The 20,045-nt window shown below is 55.4% G+C and overlaps 2 protein-coding genes across 5 annotated transcripts in view; one reads left to right on the forward strand and one right to left on the reverse strand.

Annotated features, from left to right (window-relative positions):
• Positions 1–20,045, reverse strand: part of CDH23 (cadherin related 23) — a 209,763-nt gene that overhangs the window by 20,794 nt on the left and 168,924 nt on the right. For 2 of the 3 annotated variants that reach the window (XM_074544461.1, XM_074544460.1), the window contains exon 1: positions 543–692. In XM_074544461.1, the coding sequence (XP_074400562.1) occupies positions 543–692 (150 nt within the window). Of the gene's footprint in view, positions 1–542; positions 693–17,863; positions 18,092–20,045 lie in introns of those variants that run through there. The other variant, XM_074544462.1, reaches the window with a different exon arrangement.
• On the forward strand, positions 623–13,094 carry VSIR (V-set immunoregulatory receptor). Of its 2 annotated transcripts, none has more exons than XM_074544465.1 (7): positions 623–754; positions 5,927–6,376; positions 7,566–7,613; positions 8,754–8,861; positions 10,136–10,163; positions 11,238–11,425; positions 12,410–13,094. In XM_074544465.1, exons 1-7 carry the CDS (start codon positions 691–693, stop codon positions 12,445–12,447), a joined length of 924 nt encoding a protein of 307 aa, XP_074400566.1. In that variant the 5' UTR covers positions 623–690; the 3' UTR covers positions 12,448–13,094. The 2 variants fall into 2 exon arrangements, with proteins under 2 accessions (XP_074400566.1, XP_074400567.1); XM_074544466.1 differs by having other exon boundaries at positions 11,241–11,425.

Genomic DNA, 20,045 nt, shown 5'->3' on the forward strand with positions numbered 1-20,045 from the left:
GAAGGCTGACTGGAAATGAGGCAGCTCTCAGCTGCAGCCAGAGGCTTTGTTGATGCCTTTGGAATTTGGAGAGCAGCTCCAGGAGGAGCTATGTGTCAGACCACGGGGCTGTTTTGCTATTTCAGGGCAAAGTGCAAACGGGCTGTAGGAGGGGGAAGATGGAGCTTTGCTCCCATTTTTTTTTGGGAAAGCTCCGTTTCCTTTTCCAAGATGGCATTGCTCTGAGTAACCCCTCCCTGCACTTGCTGCCCGTTCATCCCAGGACTGCAGGGATCCATCCCAGGAGGTTCTGCCTCCTTAATCCTCACAAACAAGGCAAAAACAGTAATTGAGAGCAAAGTTACAAGCCGGCCCAAGGAATCAGCTCCTTCTGGGAACAGGGATGGAGACCATCACCCGCAAGTCCCTTGGTACCCTCCTTAGCACCCCAAAAGCGCTCTGAGCGAGGCTGTAAGGGGAGAAACGCAGCCGAGGCACCCTTCATGAGGAGGAGGAGGGCTCCGAAGGCTTCCCCACCCCGGGCGCTCCCTGCAGCCTCTCACCTCCGGGGGGTGCTCGCCCTTCTCGGCAGCGCTGCGCTGTGAACCGCGATGAAATTTCCTGTGTGTCCCAGTCCGGCTGTGGCTGCGGGGCTGCTCGGAGCGTGCGGGGGCTCTGCAGAGGCCACCCCAGCCCGGCCACCCCTGCGACATGGGCACAGCGCGTCCCCGGCCTGGGCTGCTGCTGGCTGCGCTCTGCCTGCTCGCCTCCCACGGTAAGCCCGGCTCGCTTCGCTCTCCTCCCTGCCCGCAGAAACTCTCCCCACCGGGGCTGTGCTCCGGCACAAGCAATCCGGAGCGTTCGGGGCATTATTCACTCTCTTTCCCCGTGGCTTTGGTGTGTGAGGGATCAAGCCAGCCTTTCACACGGCGCTGGGGCGAAGGGGCTGCAGGGGAGCTGCTGTTCTAAAACTCTGAGAGTTTTTTTTTTCGCTTTCTTCCTCTGCTTTGATCTAACATGCGTGGAAGGGAAGCAGCCCCCTGTCCCGGGCTGGAAAAGCTGCTCCGTTCACTTTTCCCTGGCACGGGGGGTGTCCCACGGTGAGAAGAGACCCCTCCAACAGCGCAGGGGGAGCTGGAGAGGTCTTTTCTCGAGAGAGAGAGGGGATTTGTGCCCCCGGGGCTGGGATGCCCTCTCTAAGGATGCTGCCGGGTGGGCAGCCAGGGCCACCGAGCTGCCCTGGCCCGGAGTGAGCGATTCCCGGGGCTGGCAGCGCTCCCCAGCCCGCTGGCTGCTCTCGGCGGGATGGATGCTGTGGGGAGGGGATGCTTCGCTCCTGAGCCCGCAGAGCAGCGTTCCCCAGCCCGCTGGCTGCTCTCGGCGGGATGGATGCTGTGGGGAGGGGATGCTTCACGCCTGAGCCCGCAGCAGCCCCGGCAGAGCAGCGTTCCCGTGCGGGGCTCCGGGGCCAGGCAGGCAGCGGGGGCGGTGGCGTTAACAACGCGGTCCCACCCTGGACGGAGGCTCGGAGAGGGAAGCTGGGAAGGAGCGTGGTCCCTCCTCCCTGCCCCGCGCAGGCTGGGGGGAGCATCGGACTTGGCTTCACCCTCTCTCCTGGGATAAAGTGGCTGCCACCACGATTTCTCCGGGAAAACATCCCCAAAGGTGCCCCAATGGGGCCAGAGGTGCCGTCTCCTCTCCTGTGTGACAGCAAGGCTGGCGTGGATTGAACCACGTTTTCCTTCTCATCCGAGCCATCAGGGAGCAATTCCCCGCACGTCCACGGGGATTTGGATGATTTCATTGATGCATCTGGGGCGCTGGGACTGAGCTTCAGACCTTCTGCAGTGCAATGAGCTGGGATGCTGATGTTCGGCGTGAGGCTGGTGCCAGAGGAACTGAGCTTTGCGCAACCCCGCGCCTGCCAAAACTTCTTGAGCCCCTGGCTAATTTTAGCAGGGATTGATGGAGAAGCAGCCCTTGGAGACATCCAGCTTGGGGATGCTGGCAGCAAGGTGGATGGGGAAGTGACTCCTCTTCCCTTAAAGAACAGCAGCTGAGCTGGGCTTCCCAAAATCACATCCCAAGTGCCGTCCCTGAGCCAGGGGTGTGCTGGAAGAGGAGCAAGGCAGGACCCCCGAGGCTCCTCCCTTCACTGCCTGGATGATGGGAACCCCTCTGCTGGGAAGCCCATTGGTGGAAACCCCAATGCTGGGAAGCCATTTGGCCCCTGGGGTGCAGGAGATGAGGGCTGTTAGCACGTCTCAGGCATCTCCAGCAAGTTTTTTTGTCTCCCCTTTCCTTCGTGCTCGAGGTATTTCTGCACATCTCACCTGGCTGATAACTGTGAGGCACAATCACAGCGCAGTGATGATGGGGCTCGGGGCACTTTGATGTGAGCCTGCTATGAGAACTGCCAGAAGAGGAAGCAAAGCAAGCAGAGCTCCTTGCCCCATCTCTGTCTCCCTCCTCTGCAGCAGGTGAGCCCCTCCAAAGGCTCCGTGCCCTGATCCCTGCAGGATCATGAAAAGAGTAGAAATCCCTTCTGCCAAGCACAGGAGGGCAGCTCAAACACCTGCTTGCCAGGGCCAGGGACCAAACATAGGAGAAGCAGCCAGGAGAGGCTTTTGGTCACTGACCCAGAATAAAATCCTTATTTATCTGAGCTGCTGGTCAGCCAAGCAGCACAGGTTTCTGCACTTTTTGTGTTTCTGCTTTGTGTGGAAGCAGAGTTCCCAGCTGTCAGGAGAGTGATGCCAGCCAGCACTGGGATGTGCCAGCACTGCACCGGGCTCTGTGCCCCACCAACACAACACCACTGGCTGCAGACAAAGTTACTGAGGAGCCAAGGAGGAAAAGGGACACTTCTGGCACCTGCTTGAGACCCCCTCTGCCTTTACCAGATGGTGACAAGACAACAGCTCTCAGCTCAGCCCTCAGCTGGTCCAGCCAGCTGGAGATGCACAGAGATGGGCATCCGGCTTAATCCTGGCATTTGCCAGCAGCTCTGACTTCAAAGGGAACGGCTTGGCAGGGGTGTGGAAGGAGCCAGGCCTGGGCTCTGGGCATGGAAGAAGCCCAGGAGATTAGGGATCCATGGGCTTTGGCATAAAGACACCACCAGAAGACGTCTCCTCTGGGCTCCATCTGGCATCCAGCGTGTGTTTGAAGCCTCGGTACCTCTTGGGGAGGGAGCACCAACTGCCCTGGCACTGCTCTGGGCTGCACCGTGCCTTGCCAGCTGCCTTGCCCTCCACTGCAGGGCTCTGAGAGCCTTTCCCCACTGAGGAGAAGGAAGGGGAGCCTGCAATGCTGAGGGTTGCACACATGGTAACCTCTGCCCCTCCCCGAAAGCGTGGGCTGAGCTGAATTTCCATCCAGACGGTTCCCATCAAGCCCTGGAGGTGGAGGCTGGATGGCTCAGCAAGGCAGAGCCTCACAAAACATACAAGGACGAGCCCTCCTTCATCCGAGGGGGTGTGTGGAAAACAAAAGGCTCCTGCAGGCACTTTTGGAAGGTGTTGGAAGTGTGGCTTCCTCCAATAGAGCCCTGGCTTCCCTTCCTGTGGCTCCCAGGAGAGCCCCGACGTGAATGGGGCACTTCCCCTTGCAGCAGGTATCGGGAGCACATCTGAAGTGCCTTTTGTGCTCAGAACCCCTCCAGCCTGGCTGTGCACCGTGGCCCCAGCAGCAGCCCAGCAGAAGGAGAAGTCAGGGCCTGAAAACGAGACTGAAAGAGGCAGTGCTGAGCTGAGGCTGCACAAACCTCAGCCCGGAGCAGCTCCAGGCCGTGCCCTGCGCGTGCTGTGGGGAGCAGGAGGCAATTATCCAGCGTGGTCAGGCAAAGGTCACAGCAGCCCTGCCTCCGGGGACTCCAGAGCAGGGATGCAGTGGGGCTGATCCCCCTGCCAAAGCCTCCCTGTCCCTGCCGAGCATCCCTGCCGAGCATCCCTGCAGAGCATCCTCGGGCAGCGACTCAGCGGCTGCTCCTGCACCACCACCCGAGAGTCAGAGATAACCACCGGGGGTGGGAGGCACGATTTTGGTTTCATCTGGTGACACAGGGCTCTCTGGGTGGCCGAGCAGTGGGAGCCCTGGGCTGGCTGGCTCATCACACCCTGCCTGTGACTACTGACGCCCTCGATATAGCAAGCGAGAAACCTCAAAGCGAAACGTGGCACAACAGGATGTTACCAAAATAAAAAAGAAACATCTCGTCCTTGTAGCATCTTCTCCGCTGCAAACCAGCCCCAGAAATCTCCTTTCCACTGTAATTTGAAGTAAATAAACCCAGAATCAGCTTTTCCTCCTGCTTTCAAAGCGATGCTAGCGCTTCTGAAAACATGAAAGAGTGGCAGGGCTAGAGCACCAAAACCTCTCCTGGCTTTGCACTTTTCCATCCCCTCAAGCACAACTCCCCTTACCCAGCAGAACCCCCCACCCACGTGCTGGGGAAAGACCAGCAATGCCTCTTGCTCCCACTCTCCTGCCACGCCTGCTGCCCACATTCCAGCATTTCTTTCTGAAAATTGTTTGCATTTCCCAGCAGCTCCTGGCTGTCAGCATCAGCCGGTTCCCCCTTTTCCTCCCTGGGGGCTGAGAAACAAGGAGGGCGGGACCTGCTCCCCGCCTCATCTGGGGCAGAAGGAGGGGCACTGCTCCTCCTAGAACTTTTCTGTTTGTTTTTGCTCCTGTTTGTTATTTTTCTGCAGCTGGCCCAGCTGTGCTGGTGTTTCCTCCTTCACAAGCCATAACCCTGCTGCCTTGCTCCTCCTCTGCCTCCCTGCCCCACACCTCTGCTGGCCCCAGGGAGCTCCTGCCTCCCTGCTGCAGGTGCTAAACCCTCTTTAAAGCATTTCTCTCATGCAGAGTTGATTTCTAGGGTGAAACTGTGCTCCCAGCCCCATTACAAAATCCTGCAAGCTTTGGGTTAGAAGGGAGTTAAAGATCATGCAGTTTCAACATCTTCCCCTATCCCAGGTTGTTCAGAGCACCATCCAGCCTGGCCTTGGGCACTTCTAGGGATGGAACAGCCACAGCTCTTGTGGGCAAACCCTGCCAGGGCCTCCCCACCCTTTGCCAGCATCGGTGGTGGGTTTGCAGTGCTTTTTTTGGCCAGTTTTGCTACAAAAAGTTGTTTTACTGTCAGAACCCAGGACACTCTTCTGGCTGTCCTGGGTGATTCCAGACCCTGGCAAGGGGCTCAGAGACCTTCGCACGGAGTCACAAACACCTGTGCCTTTGATTTTAGCCCATGGAAACAATTACCAACTTTGTGTGAGGAGTTACAAACCACAAGGGTTTGAGTGGAATGATAGTAAATTCATCACAGGGTGAAAAAATAGAATTTTTGGGGTTCAATTTCTGGGGTTAGAATGGGGGTTCAAGAGGGTTCAGTTCTTGGGGTTAGAATGGGGGTTCAAGAGGGTTCAATTTTTGGGGTTAGAATGGGGGTTCAAGAGGGTTCAATTTTTGGGGTTAGAATGGGGGTTCAATTTTTGGGGTTAGAATGGGGGATTCAAGAGGCAAGATGGAGGAATCTGGGCGTTTCCTGTCTTTCTTCTTCTTTTTGTTGTCCTCCATCTTCTGCTGGGATGGTGGCACTTTTGGATTGGTTTAGAGTAGAGACAGACTGTCTGACATAGGTGATAGGTATTGGGAAATTCTTGTAAATCAAGTACAGGTGGTTTTTAGTATGAAAAGGTAACACTACCCAAAGGGTGGGCAGTGTGCCATGAACCAACCTGCTGGACAGATCTCAGCAGGTCAGAGAAAGAAAGGAACAGATAAGAGAAAATAAGCAACCTTGAAAAGCAGATCAGAGGAATCTTGACTTCTTCTTTGGTCACAGGGGTGGAAAAAGACTTTTTAATGCCTTGGGAGCCATTTCAGCACCACAAAACCCAGGGTAAGCGCAGGCTTTGACGCGGTGCCTTGTTCCTGGCAGGAGGAGCAGCAGCGTTCCTGATCAGCACCCCGTACTCGCTGTGTGTGTGCCCCGAGGGCCAGAACGTGACCCTGAGCTGCCGTGTCAGCGGCGCCCTGGCCGAGCGGCACGACCTGCTCTACAAAACCTGGTACTTCAGCAGCACGGGCGACCAGAGCTGCTCCGACAAGCGCCACGTCCGCAATGTCACCGACAGGGAGCTGCACCACGACCTTGCCAGGCACCACAATGCCTCCCAAAAACCCTCCTCCCCGGGCAGGCCGAGCGGCCACCGCGGCGTGGAGCTCCTCCTTGACCACCACGGCGCCTTCCACATCGTGGTGGCCAACGTGACGCTGCAGGACAGTGGGAATTACTGCTGCTACGCCGTGGAGGTCAGCAGGGAAGGGCACGGCAAGCCCCACACCTTGCAGGTGGCCCATGGCTTCGTGGAGCTGCAGGTCCAGAGAGGTGAGGCTGCCCTGAAAGCCCTGCCAGGGCACAGTGCCAGGGAAAGGGTGATGGGAGATGCAGCTCTGGGAATGGGAGGTCATGGTGAGCCCCACACCCTGCAGGTGGCTCATGGCCTTGTGAAGCTGCAGATCCAGAGAGGTGAGGCTGCCCTGAAAGCTCTACCAGGAAAAGGGTGCAGAAGGATGCAGCTCTGGGCATGGGAAGGGCACAGCAAGCCCCATACCATGCAGGTGGCTCATGGCTTTGTGGAGCTGCAGGTCCAGAGAGGTGAGGATGCCCTGAAAGCCCTGTGCCAGGGAAAAGGGTGGTGGGGGAATCAACACTGGGGATGGGGAGGTCATGGCGAGCCCCACACCGTGCAGGTGGCTTGTGGTTTTGTGGAGCTGCAGATCCAGAGAGGTGAGGCTGCCCTGAAAGCTCTGCAGCCCTGCCAGGGAAAGGGTGATGGGGGATGCAGCACTGGGGATGGAGAGGTCACAGCAAGCCCCACACTGTGCAGGTGGCCCATGGCTTCGTGGAGCCACAGATCCATAGAGGTGAGGCTGCCCTGCCAGCCCTGCCAGGGCACAGTGCCATGTGGGGGATGCAGCACTGGGGATGGGGAGGCAGCTGTGCTGATGCTGGAAGCACAGGGCACTTCTAGATGCAGTTCCAGAAGTCAAAGTTGAAGGTTTCACTCTCAAGCAGTGAAACATTAAAAAAAAAAAAAGGAAAAAAAAATCTTAACTTGAGAGGCTGGAATGCAGTAAAATCCATGGTACATAGTTTCAGTGATCTTCAACCTCCTTCTGGCAGAGAGGAGAACAAGGCTCAGCTTGAAAGGAGCTGGCTGGTGGTGCAAACCAAGCTGAGGGCTCACAGATAACCTTGGGACAGCAGCCCAGTGGGAGAGGCAGGAGGGAGGGGAAGGCATCTCCTGGCCTTGATTTGCAGTGTTAGCTTTTCTTTTAGACTGAAAAAAAAAAAAATAAATATTGTCTGCACGGTCACGGATGGGCCCTGCTGCCATGGACAAAGGGGGTCTGGCAGCAGGGATCTCACTGAACACTTTTAAGGATTAAATTCCTGCTTTGGGCTGCTCTGGGATGATGTTCTCAATACCAGGGAGTAAAGGCAAGGGCAGCCAGCAGGTCGGGAGTTCTGTGGGGCCTGAGCGAATCCTGAGCTTCTCTGTTCTCTTCTGCAGGCAAAGGAGGCCTTCAAAACTGCACATTTCACACTGCCACCGGCAAAGGTAAAGGGCAAAACCCCTCTCTGCTGGCCATCCAGGCCCAAGCATTCCCTAGGGATCACTGCCCACACACAGCCTCACACCCCGGGGTTGGGAGGGTTCTTTCCAATGCTGTTCCAACAGGGAGTGCATGTTTAGAACAACTGTTCTGTTGTTTTAAAGCCCCTGAGCCCCCTCCCACAGCAGGGGTTTAGTGGCTGCTGCCATGAGCAAAAGGGAAGGGACAGAAAGGCAAAGAGTTGCAGGAGCCTCTTGCTGCACCCCGAGCCTGGGCCACCTCTGCCTGAGCAGGGGAAACCCAAACCTTGCATGAGTGCTCAGACAGCGTGGGGCTCCCCCAGAGCTGTGTCTAGACATGGAGATGCCCCCACTTCACTGTGCAGCTGTGTCGCTCTGTCTGCCCCCCTTTGCTGGCTCCTAAATGGGCAGATTTGGCTAAAATGATTTTGCAGCATGCCCAGACAAGGCAAGCAGTTCCTGCTCCCCATGAGCTGTGCTTTCTTGCCCCTAACCTTCAGTCTCAAATGGTGGGACAGCCTGCCCTGTCAGCAAAAAAGAGAAAAATATCCCCTCCCAAAACACAGGCACACAGGGAAAGAAGCTGCTTCCTCACATGGATGCACAGGAGAGGAACTGAACCTGCCCCTGATTTAAGCAGCCCTCAGCCTCACCACAAGCCATCCCACAAGGACCTTGATGGCCACAGATGTGCCTGCAGCCTTTCTGGGAGCTCCTGGGGGTGGCATTCTCAGGGGCACATTCATTAGCAGAGGGTGACAAGCCCTTTGATGCCCGAGCACTTTGAGGCTGGCACTGGGTCAGAGTCAGTGCCCCAAAGCTGCTGGGAGCCTTTATCAGGGCCTCTCTCCACATAATTAGAAGACCAAAAACCTTGGGATGTCCTGCAGCAATGAAGGGGTTTGGCTGGGGTTCTGACAGGATGCTTCAGAGCTTATCTCCACAGCTGGCAATGCATGCTGGTGGTGTGGGACCACACTGCCTCAGCTCTGAGGCAACACAGGGCTGCCCTGTGCTGGATATAATGATCTTTAAGGTCTCTCCCATCTTAAACAATCTGTGATTTTGGGGGAGCCAAGGGAGGGAAGGTGGATGGTCGGGCTCATCTCTGCTCTTGTGTTGCAGACATCACGGCGGCCGCGCTGGCCACGGGCGCCTGCATCGTGGGCATCCTCTGCCTGCCCCTCATCCTGCTCCTCATCTACAAGCAGAGACAAGCTGCCAGCAGCAGACGTACGTGCCAGGGCCCGCTCTTCCCTCCTGGGCTGGCTGGGGTGTGCTCCAATGGGACCAGGTCCCACGGGTGTGGTGTGAGGTGCCCCAAGCACAGGGCCCGGCCAGGATTCTCCTGGAGCTTTCCTGGGAAGCACCAGGCATTCCTGCAGGCTGCTGTGGGACAGGAGGGGACACCAGCAGAGTGCTGGAGGCTCTGACACTGTGAGGATGCTCCCTGCTGAGCCTTTTCCCCCACACCCACAGTGAGAGCTGTCTCATTTTCTCATCCCTCCCTCCACTGCACACCCAAAACAGAAGCTTTGCCTTCTAGGTGACTGAAGAGCATTATCCGCACTTTTTCTCACCTTCCCCTTTAAAAAGGCCCTGACATGTCTGTGGCCATAGCACAGGTGTCCCCTCCGCTGCCCAGCCCAGGCTGTGCTGAGGCAGAGCTGCTGCCCCTGCCTGGCTCCCCAGGATTTCAGTAATGAAGCGGAAAGGGGCACCACCTTTAACTGGCAGAGCCATTTCATCACCCTTGGGCAAGAGGGGCCCTGTGGTTTTCCTCTCCCAGCTCGGTGGGGGCTTTGGGGCTCCGAGGGGCCCTTTGGAGAAGTGGTTTGTGCAGCAGCAGCAGCAGGGCACAGTGCCAGCAGTGCCAGCCACCAGAATGGGAACTGTGCTTTGCACAGCCACACCCTGCAGTTGCCCCTTTGGCTCCCACCTCCATCTGCAGAGCATCACCGGGATGCTGCTTCACCCCAGAGGGCAGGCAAAATCCAGGGGGGTTTTCTCTCAGGTGTCCTGGACCAGGTTATTCCCACCCAGCACCTTTCTTTGGCACGGTTTGGGCCAAAACTTGAGCATCTCAGCCAGGCAGAGCCCAGTAACAGGGGCTGTGGGAATGAGGGAATGCCTGACCTGGTGCTGCCCAGGCAAACAGGGGCAGCCAGGTGCCAGGTTGTGTTTGCAGAGCCCCAGGTGGGTGCTGAGTGCATCTGGGCACAAATGGGGCTGGGCTGCAGCTGCACCTCACTTCACCCCACTGCAGAGGTGTCCCTTCCCCTTCCTTGGAGCCTGGGGTGTCCATCTGGGGAGTGAACAAGTGGGAGAGGGCAGGGATGCAGAGGAGGTTTTAGGGCTAAAGAAGCAGGTGAGGGAGGGAGGAATGCAAAGGGAGAGGAGGAATTGGAGGGGGATAAGACACCAGAGCCGAGCCCTGGCAGTGGGTCTGGGCCTGATGCTGGGCCCTGTGCTGCCAGCACTCACCCCACACATTTTGCCTTTGGCAGGTGCCCACGAGCTTGTCAGGATGGATAGGTAAGGAACCCAGGAGCTCCCAGCTCCTCACACGCCCTGCAGCCTGAATCGCAGACCCTGCACATCTCCTCCTGCCCCTTGGATCTGGCACAAATCCCCAGCCCAGCAGAATGAAAGGGCTGCTGGTGTCACCCCGCCCTGAGTCCTTTCCTTTTCTGGGAAATCACTGTTTCTCTTCCTTCTCTCCATGTGGAAAGTGCCTCCTTCCCTTTTTCAAGGGCCTGCCTCTCCCTGCACCCCAGGAAGAGCTGAAACCACTTGGGCTGAGCTTTCCCCCTGCTCTGGGCTCCCTGTTTGCTCTCAGCTGAGATGCCATGGCCTGAAACTGCTTGGGCTGAGTTTCCCCCCCTGAATTGGGCTCCCCATTTGTTCTCAGCTGAGATGCCATGGCCTGAAACCACTTGGGCTGAATTTTCCCCCTTTCCCTGGGCTCCCCATTTGCTCTCAGCTGAGATGCCACTGTCTGAAACCACTTGGCTGAGCTTTCTCCCCTGAATTGGGCTCCCTGTTTGCTCTCAGCTGAGATGCCATGACCTGAAATCACTTTTCCCCTGCCCTGGGCTCTCCATTTGCTCTCAGCTGAGATGCCATGACCTGAAACCACTTGGGCTGAATTTTCCCCTGCACTGGGCTCCCCATTTGCTCTGAGATCCCACTGCTTGAAACCACTTTGGCTGAACTTTCCCCCTGCCCTGGGCTCTCCATTTGCTCTCAACTGAGATTTCACTGCCTGAAACCATTGGGGCTGAACTTTCCCCCCTGAACTGGGTTCCCTATTTGTTCTCAGATGAGATCCCACTGCCTGAAACCACTTTGGCTGAACTTTCCCCCTGCCCTGGGCTCCTCATTTGCTCTCAGCTGAGATTTCACTGCCTAAAACCACTTTGGCTGAGCTTTCCCCCTGCCCTGGGTTCCCTGTTTGCTCTCGGCTGAGACCCCACCACCTGAACCTGCTCCCTGCCCTGCTTGCCTGTTCCCAACGCTCAGCCAAAAAAAAAAAAAAGCTTTATTTCCCCCCCCGGGGATACAAAAACCGAGCTGAAACAAGGATGCCAACGCCTGTGTGTCCCTCAGCAGGGCCCAGGGCATCGAGAACCCGGTGTTCGAGGCGGGCCCGGCGGGCAGCGCGGAGCCCCGGCCCCGGGCCCCGCTGCACTACGTGGCCGGCAGGCTGCCCTCCGAGTCCGGCCGGCACCTGCTGTCGGAGCCCAGCACGCCCCTGTCCCCGCCCGGGCCCGGGGACTGCTTCTTCCCCACACTGGGTGAGTGCTGGCTGGGCTCAGCGCCTCTGAGAGGGTGGGGAGGGAAGGGGATAGTGTGGGGTTAAATATCAGCGGGAAAATTGGTGTTGGTTGTTGGGGAGATGGAACAGGGAAGCCTTGTAAAATGATTGCCTGGCAAAAGATTTTGAGAATATGGAAACTATAAGGGAGATTGAAATGAAGGCAAGCTTTGAGATACCTCAGTTACTGAACAACTGGAAAACAATGGTGTAGTCAAACTGAAAGTAATCCCCTTTTGATCAAACAACACCCTCTGCTTGCAGACAGGCCCAAGGGTCAGAGCAGACCCTACAGCTTGGCAGAAGGGGCCCAAAGAGGAGGTTTTAGGGTTTAAAATGTAACACAGTATAGTTATGTAATGATTCTTATAGGCTGCATGTAAATGCTGTAGGATTTGTATCTTGTACTAGATTGGTTAGTGAGAATCAGAATATTCAACACAGAACATGATTTATTGTATTGTAACGAGAACTTTGCTCACTTTCTATGCTCTTATCTCTTGTCTCTTAGCTCTTGCCTTTTACTCTCTTACCCTTTTACTCTCTTATGCTTTTACTCTCTCACCTTCTCATCCCTCTCTGCCCTGCTCTCCTCTCAGGCCTGCGTCTGGCAGCTCCCAGCAGGGCCCTGCACCCAGGCCCTCTGCAATAAACCCCAAATCCCAGCAGGGCCCTGCACCCAGGCCCTCTGCAATAAACCCCAAATCCCAGCAGGGCCTGCTCCCAGGCCCTTTACAATAAACCCCAAGTTCCTGACCTGGCTGCAGAGATCTCTGCTCTCCGTCCATCCCAACCGTCCTACCCCTGCCATCCTACAGCTGGTGACATCAAAAACTTGGTGGCTTGAAAGATGGGAGGGACCTAAACCCTCTGTTTTCCACACAAAACCAGAGTTTGCTGACTTCCTGGAATGATATCCCCTCAGCTGCAAGCTGGACTAACACCCCTGCTCTGCCTTTTCCAGATCCTGTTCCTGACTCACCAAATTCCTTGAAAGCCTGAGGAGCCCGAAGGAAACCACATCCTGCAGAGCAGGCCATGCTCACCCAGACAACAGCCCCAGGAGTGCCTTAAGAAACGAAGCTGTGTGCAGGATCCCTGCCCTTGCCTCCCACCCTGCCACTGCCCTGGGACTGGAAGTGAACCTCTCTCGCTCAGATTTTGATTTTTAACTACCTGTTTCCATGGAGAAGTGCTCTGTACTGCCCACATTTTACAGACTAGCTGGAAATTGAGGATGTGGGGATGGGAGGATGTCCTGCACCTGCAGACTTCCCTGAGGATTAACTTATTGCCAGGCTCTCAGCTCTGCAACATCAACACGTTTCTGGATCCTTGACTGAACATCCTCTCTGCGAGTGGATGGTAAAATACTTTATTCAGCATGGAACAAAACAGGATCACCAGCCAACCTTGTACTACCTTTTTCTTTGCAAAACAGGAAGGGGAGAGGCTCCCTGCTGCCACCAGAGCCCTCTTTCCTCACCAGCCTTTTGAAACGGCCATGGACTTGTGATGCTGCTGCCTTTCAGCAGAACACATGTTGGGAGGAGCCTTATTTCTGCTGCACTTTTATCCTTGGCTTGGGATCAGGGCAATTTATCTTTCTGTTTGTTTCATTATCAGTGCTGATTAAAAGGAAAAAAGGATGTTTATGGTTTTCATTTGGGTTTTTTTTCTTTTTTTTTTCTTTTTTTCCTAATGGCTGTCAGTTAGGAAGTTCATCTGGAGGGTGTTGCAGGATGCAACAGGATGCTCCTGAGCCCCTGTGGAGAGGTGGAGGGATGGGGACACAGTGGGAAATGCTGTGGATGGCTTCCCCTTGCTCTCCTGGGGCCAGCAGGGCCAGAGCAGCCAGAGAGGACTCTGTGATTCTCTGGGGCACGTGGGTGAGCACAGCAGCATCTGAACAACAACATCTGGCACTGATTATCCAAAAGAAACTACGGCTCCAGCGTGACTCAGCCCTGGTGATGATATCAAACCTTGTGGCAGACACTGTTACTCAGAGTGTGTTTGTTTTTGTTTGGTTTTTTCTTTTTTCCTTTTGTTTCTCTTTTTGATGTTAGGTGAGTAAAAAACTGGCCACGAGACAAACATAAACATTACTCATAGCAAAACGGAGTCAGACCTGAGCAACAGCTGCACCAGGCAGTGTGGCCAGGCTGAGCATCCCTGGCAGCACACAGAATTCCACACTGTGGGGCTGGAAGAAACAGTGTTTGCCTCTGGAACAGGCTGGGGAGCTGCAAATCCTGATTAATCCAGCATTGGATTCAGCAGGAGCACCCATGAGGTGGTTCAGGGATGAAGGAGAGCCCACAATGTGGTTCAAGGATGAAGGAGAAGCCAGCACACACAAGGTGGATAAGGAATGAAGGAGAAGCCAGCACCCACAAGGTGATTCAGAGATGAAGAAGAAGCCAGCACCCGCAGGATGGTTCAGGGATGAAGGAGAAGCCACAAGGTGATTCAAGGATGAAGGAGGAGCTGGCACCCACAGGATGGTTCAGGGATGAAGGAGAAGCCAGCACCCACAAGGTGGTTCAGGAATGAAGGAGAAGCCAGCACCCATGAGGGGGTTCAGGGATGAAGGAGAAGCCAGCACCCACAAGGTGGTTCAGAGATGAAGAAGAAGCCAGCACCCACAGGATGGTTCAGGGATGAAGGAGAAGCCAGCACCCACAAGGTGGTTCAGGGATGAAGAAGAAGCCAGCACCCACAGGATGGTTCAGGGATGAAGAAGACAGCACCCGCATGGTTCAGGGATGAAGGAGAACCCACGGAGGGGTTCAGGGATGAAGGAGAAGCCCACACCCCCATGTACCACGGATGGAACTTCCTGAGCTTGGGCTTGTGCTTCATTGCCACCCACAGCTCAGCCCCTTCCTGGCTCTGCAGGGCAATCCAGCACCTGGTGCCTCCAGCAGTTCCTTTTCCCTGTCTCAGCAGCTCCAGCTGGAATCACGCCGGGGTTTTGCCTGCCTGCAGGTCCTAACGGCTTTGCAACCCTCTCCAAGTGGCTGTGCTCCCTCAGGAATGCACTGCCCGATGACAGAACCAAGCTTTGCTGGAAACAGGTTTGGCTCTGTGTGGCAGGAACCCCCTTTTTTGGGATACCTGGTGCTGCAGGCTGAGCTAAGCTCTGCCAGAGGCTGTGGTGGGGCATGTTGGGGCACTAAGTGGCATCAGCTTTCCCTCCAGAAGGAAAACTAAAGTTTCTGGGAGAGAGAAGAAACAGCTTCCCAGGCTACTATGCATGCTGGAGCAAGAGTCCTGGCACAGGGGTGCTGGGTCCCCACCTCAGCCCCCAATTCCATGGGGAAGATGACACAGATGCTCATGGTGAAGGTGACCCAGCTGCAAGAGAACATCTGGGCAGTGAGGATCCACCCTGCCTTGCAGTGCCTGGGGCTGTGGGTGCCACAGGATCCTGTCCCAGTGCTCAGGGCTGCTGCACCTTCCTTGGGCAGAGATTTTCCTGCAGGAAGCATCCTGACCACTCTGGGGCAGGGCCAGCCCTTGAGGAGGTGCCCCAGGGTCAGACAGTGCCCAGGTGGCTCCTGCAATTCCCACACACCTTCCAGCCGCAGCTCACCAGCTTGTGAAGGTGTTTTCCCTCCCACAATGCTTTTTAAAATGAAAATACTCTTAATTTATCCTTTTGTTCCCACATTTCCAGCTCCCAAGAGATTCCTCTTGGCCAATGTTCCCTGCTCCCTTGCAGTCCTGGGCATCCCAGATCACCTCTTCCAAGTGAGGACTTCCCAGTCCTCTCCCAGCTCCGTCTCCTCTGCCTCTCCCACGCAGACAAGGCCAAACCTTGGATGGATGGATGGATGGATGGATGGATGGATGGATGGATGGATGGATGGATGGATGTACGAATCACAAACAATCCCCCCCTTTTTGTGCTGTCCTGGGCATCCCAGATCACCACTTCCAAGTGAGGACTTCCCAGTCCTCTCCCAGTTCCGTCTCCTCTGCCTCTCCCATGCAGAGAAGGGCAAACCTTGGATGGATGGATGGATGTAAAAATTACAGACAATCACCCCCTTTTGTGCATTGTTGCACCAGCCTGGAGCTCCCTGTGAAAGCCCCAGTTTCTGGCAGGCAGCAAGGCCCTGACAGACATCATTTCCCCAGGCAGGCATGAGGCCAGCAGGCACCCAGCAACACGCCTTTGACAAGAGCTGAGTGTCCCTGAGCCCTGAGAGGGGCCAAAGCTCCTCTCCCCACTCAGGAATTGGGTCACTGGGCACTTTGTGTGGCTGGCTTTGGATTGCTGCTGCTGGCAGAACGTGTGCTCGTGACATGGTGGGCACACAGCAGAGCCTGTGGGGACACTGCCTGGGCAGCAGGGAGGGATGAGCTGTGCCACTTGTCCCTGCTGGCACTGGGAAGGGGAGCAGCCATTACCATGGCAATGGGATTTGCCAGCTCAGCACTTCAGGATCAGTGTCCCACATCCTCGGTGACAGGGACAAGTAGGGGCTGGTGGCACGGTGTGCTGCAGCCACAGCACAGCCCTCTCTCTCTCTGGGGAAGTGGCTTAGCTGGGTTTGAGCCTCAGTGACAGTGCAACTCATGGAAAAGAGGGTGGTGCAGAAGCTGGAGTGTGAACCAAGTGGGAGGGAAGAGCTGAGAGTGCAAAGCCTGAGGTGAGAATCACAGCCACAGCTTGCACTGCTGGCTGCCAGCTGATTCATCAGAATGTAGAGCAGGGCTCTGCAGGCAGAGCTCTGTAGGCAGAGCAGAGATGGTGAGAGATAGCAGGTGGAGGTGGGGACAGGAAGGATGGCAGTGTCACACGAGGTGTCAGCTTCTCTCACCATTTGTGCCTGTGGGTGCTCACTCACCTCTCCACAGACACCTGGGGTTAGAAGGGACTCAGAGCTGGAAAATGCCCAACATGGTGTTTGCTCTTTTGACTTTTTGAGCCATCCTCAGAGGCACAAACAGGAACCCAAGCAGAACAGTCACTTTCCCAGACCATGGGATGATGGGTGGGGTCTCATATTATCCCCCTCTCAGTCTGAATCCATTCACCCTTGTCCTGGCACTCCAGCCCCTCATCAAAATCGCCAGAGCTCTTCTCATTCACAAGGCCCTCAGCAGACATGCACACCAATGGTGAAGGGAGCTGAGGCTGGGCTGCTGCTCCAGCCACTCCCAGTGCTGAGATGGGAGGGCAATGCCTGGAGCCCTTCCAGACCCAGCACCCCGTGAGCAGGGCAGCAGCACCAGCACACCTCCCCATAGAGATACTCATATTTTTTGTGTTTGGAGATGGAGATGAGGCCTGCTGAATGACTGTGAGGGAAGGTCTTGCACAACCAAGCATCAAAGGAGACCAAATCTGTGCACAGCAGGTTTGGGCCCTGAGTCCCCAGAACATCACACCCTGTGCCTTCTCTCCCCTTTCATGTGCCACACTCAATGCCAAGCTCACTCTCCTCCCTGAAACATCACACCCTGTGCCATTTCTCCACTTTTACACTTCACACTCAATGCTAAACTCACTCCAGTCCCTCAAACATCCCACCCTGTGCCTTTTCTCCCCTTTCACACCCCAAACTGAGCGCCAAGCTCTCTCCAGCCGCCAGAACATCACACCCTGTGCCTTTTCTTCCCTTTTATGCCCCGAACTAAGTGCCAATCTCACTCCAGTCCCCAAACAACACACCCTGTGTGTTTTCTCCCCTTTTCATACCCCACACTCAATGCTAAACTCGCTCCAGTCCCCAAACATCCCACCCTGTGCCTTTTCTCCCCTTTCACACCCCACACTTGATGCCAAGCTCACTCCAGTCCCTGAAACACCACACCCTGTGCCTTTTCTCCTATTTCACACCCCATACTTGATGCCAAGCTCACTCCAGTCCCCAAAACTGTGCCTTTTCTCCCCTTTCACACCCCACACTCAATGCTAAACTCACTCCAGTCCCCAGAACATCACACCCTGTTCCTTTTCTCCCCTTTTACACCCCACACTCAATGGTAAACTCACTCCAGTCCCCAAACATCACACCCTGTGCTTTTTCTCCCCTTTCACACCCCAAACTGAGTGCCAATCTCACTCCAGTCCCCAAACAACACACCCTGTGTGTTTTCTCCCCTTTTCACACCCCACACTCAATGGTAAACTCACTCCAGTCCCTGAAACACCACACCCTGTGCCTTTTCTCCCCTCTCACACCCCATGCTCAATGCTAAACTCACTCCAGTTCCTGAAACATCCCACCCTGTGCCTTTTCTCCCCTTTCACACCCCAAACTGAGCGCCAAGCTCTCTCCAGCCGCCAGAACATCACACCCTGTGCCTTTTCTCCCCTTTCCCACCCCACACTCGATGCCCAGCTCGCTCCCACAGTGCTGCCCATCCCGTCCTGCCTCAAAGGCCCATTCTGGTGTCTCACCGACAGGGAGGGCGTGCCCTCGTCCTCCACGGTGACCACGAGGCAGTAGGAGCTCTGGCGCTCGCGGTCGGGCGGCGAGGGCCGCGTGGCGATCTCGCCGGTGATGCGGTCCATGCGGAAGGTCAGGTCCTCGTTGCCGCGCGTGATGTAGTAGGAGAGGACGCTGTTGAGGCCGATGTCGCGGTCGGTGGCGCGCACCTGGACCACGGCCGTGCCGCCGCCCACGTTCTGCAGAGATACACCGTGTAAATCCCACTGGCCTCGTCGCAGATAGAACGCCTCATTTGTCACGGTGGGATTTCATGCTTTGCCTCAGAACCCTGCGTTCCTCCCCTGATTATTCCCTCCTAGGTGTGTCAGCCCCCTCTCCTTTCCACACGCTGACCCCTCCCAGCACTGTCTGTCAGTCCTGGAATTCTAGGAAGGGTGTTGAGTGATTGGCAGATTCAAAGGATGCCCTCTACCCCTTGAGGGACATTGGGCCTTTTGATCCCAAATTTCCAGCTCCCAAGAGATTCCTCTTGGCCAGTCTTCCCTGCTCCCCTGCTGTCCTGGACATCCCAGATCACCATTCCCAAGTGAGGACTTCCCAGTCCTCTCCCAGCTCTTTTGAGTCCTTTGTCCCTTGAGACCTCCTCTCCTGTACCTGGCTGGTGGCTCCCTACCCCTTCCCACCCAACTCTTCCCCTGGTAAAAGGAACAGCAACCACGGGCTCAGGGAGTTCTGGATTGCTTCTGCTCTGGATTCAGAGCCCTGTGGGCCAGAATAAAGCTCTGGATCCAAACCCTCCATCAGAACAGACTGATTTCCTTCACCATCGCCTCAAAGCTTCTCCACAGAGGGAAACCTGAGGAGCAGCCCCTGTTATGGGGGGAAGCTCCATCCCAGCACCACCAGAGCTCCTGCAGGCCTGGCCTTGTCCCCACGGGTCAAGCTGCAGCACCCAGCCAGCCCAAAGTGTCTGTGGGGTGAAACACCACACACCCAGCCAGCCCAAAGTGTCTGTGGGGTGAAACACCACACACCCACAGCCCAAAGTGTCTGTGGGGTGAAACACCACACACCCACAGCCAAAAGTGTCTCTGGGTGAAACACCACACACCCAGCCAGCCAAAAGTGTCTGTGGGGTGAAACACCACAGTGCTGCTGTTTGGTTCAGCAGCAAGGCCAGGCAAGTCAAGCCACGTCTCGCCTGCTATATTGGTAAATTCCAATTCTAATTAATAATGTAATTCTAATATAGAGAGGGCACTGATGTGCTTGAGGCTCCAAACTCGCTGCCCCAACACCCGGCAGCTCAGCAGAAAGCTGCACATTGGGTCTTATCTAGTCTGGCACAGCCTGGAAGAGCATAAAACCTGCAGTGTGAGCAGAGGTGAAGGCCGTGTAATGGACCCAGAGCTCAGCTAATTATTTTTGGATAGTCCCATTATGGGGAAAATCAAAACAGAAATTCTGTTCTTCAACCTGCTATGAACATGTATTAAATAGATAAGAAAACCTTAACAGGGCAATATCCTTAATGCTAAGCTATAAATCACGAGCAGCAGTTCCTCACAGCTAAGTGGCACTGGCTATTACTCATATTTCATTTTTCATCACCAAATTGAGATTTCCCCCCTGCCTCAGTCCAGGAATTAAACTGTCAGGAAATAAGTTGTCTTTTCTCATGCCTGATTGTGTTTTATTGCTTAATTATCTGGCCCTTGCTAAGCTGCTTCCTGAAAGCCATTCTTATTCTGCACAGCACTGTCTCTTGTGTCACTTTGGTGGCGTTTCCATGGGCATGTAGCCACTTCTCCTTCTGGCTGCTCTCTGCAGCCTCAGGGGCTTCAGTTGCTCACAGAGCTTTTTCCTCACCCAAAACAAGGAGGACATCACCAGTGAGGGCTTTCAAGGGGTCACCAGCCCTTATAACACCCATGGTAGGGATGGCAAGGGATCAAAAACCTTTAAACTACCCAAGATGAGGTTTGCAAGGGGATGCCAACCATCAAATGACCAAAGATGAGGTTTGCACAGGGTCACTAATGCTTAAATGACCCAAGGTGAGGTTTGCAAGGGGATGTCAACCATCAAATGGCCAAAGATGAGGTTTGCATGGGGTCACCAAGCCTTAAATGACCAAAGATGAGGTTTGCATGGGGCCACTAATGCTTAAATGAACCGAAGATGAGGTTT

This window comes from Zonotrichia albicollis, chromosome 7 (genome assembly GCF_047830755.1).
Source record: "Zonotrichia albicollis isolate bZonAlb1 chromosome 7, bZonAlb1.hap1, whole genome shotgun sequence".
Classification (NCBI taxonomy): Eukaryota; Metazoa; Chordata; class Aves; order Passeriformes; family Passerellidae; genus Zonotrichia; species Zonotrichia albicollis.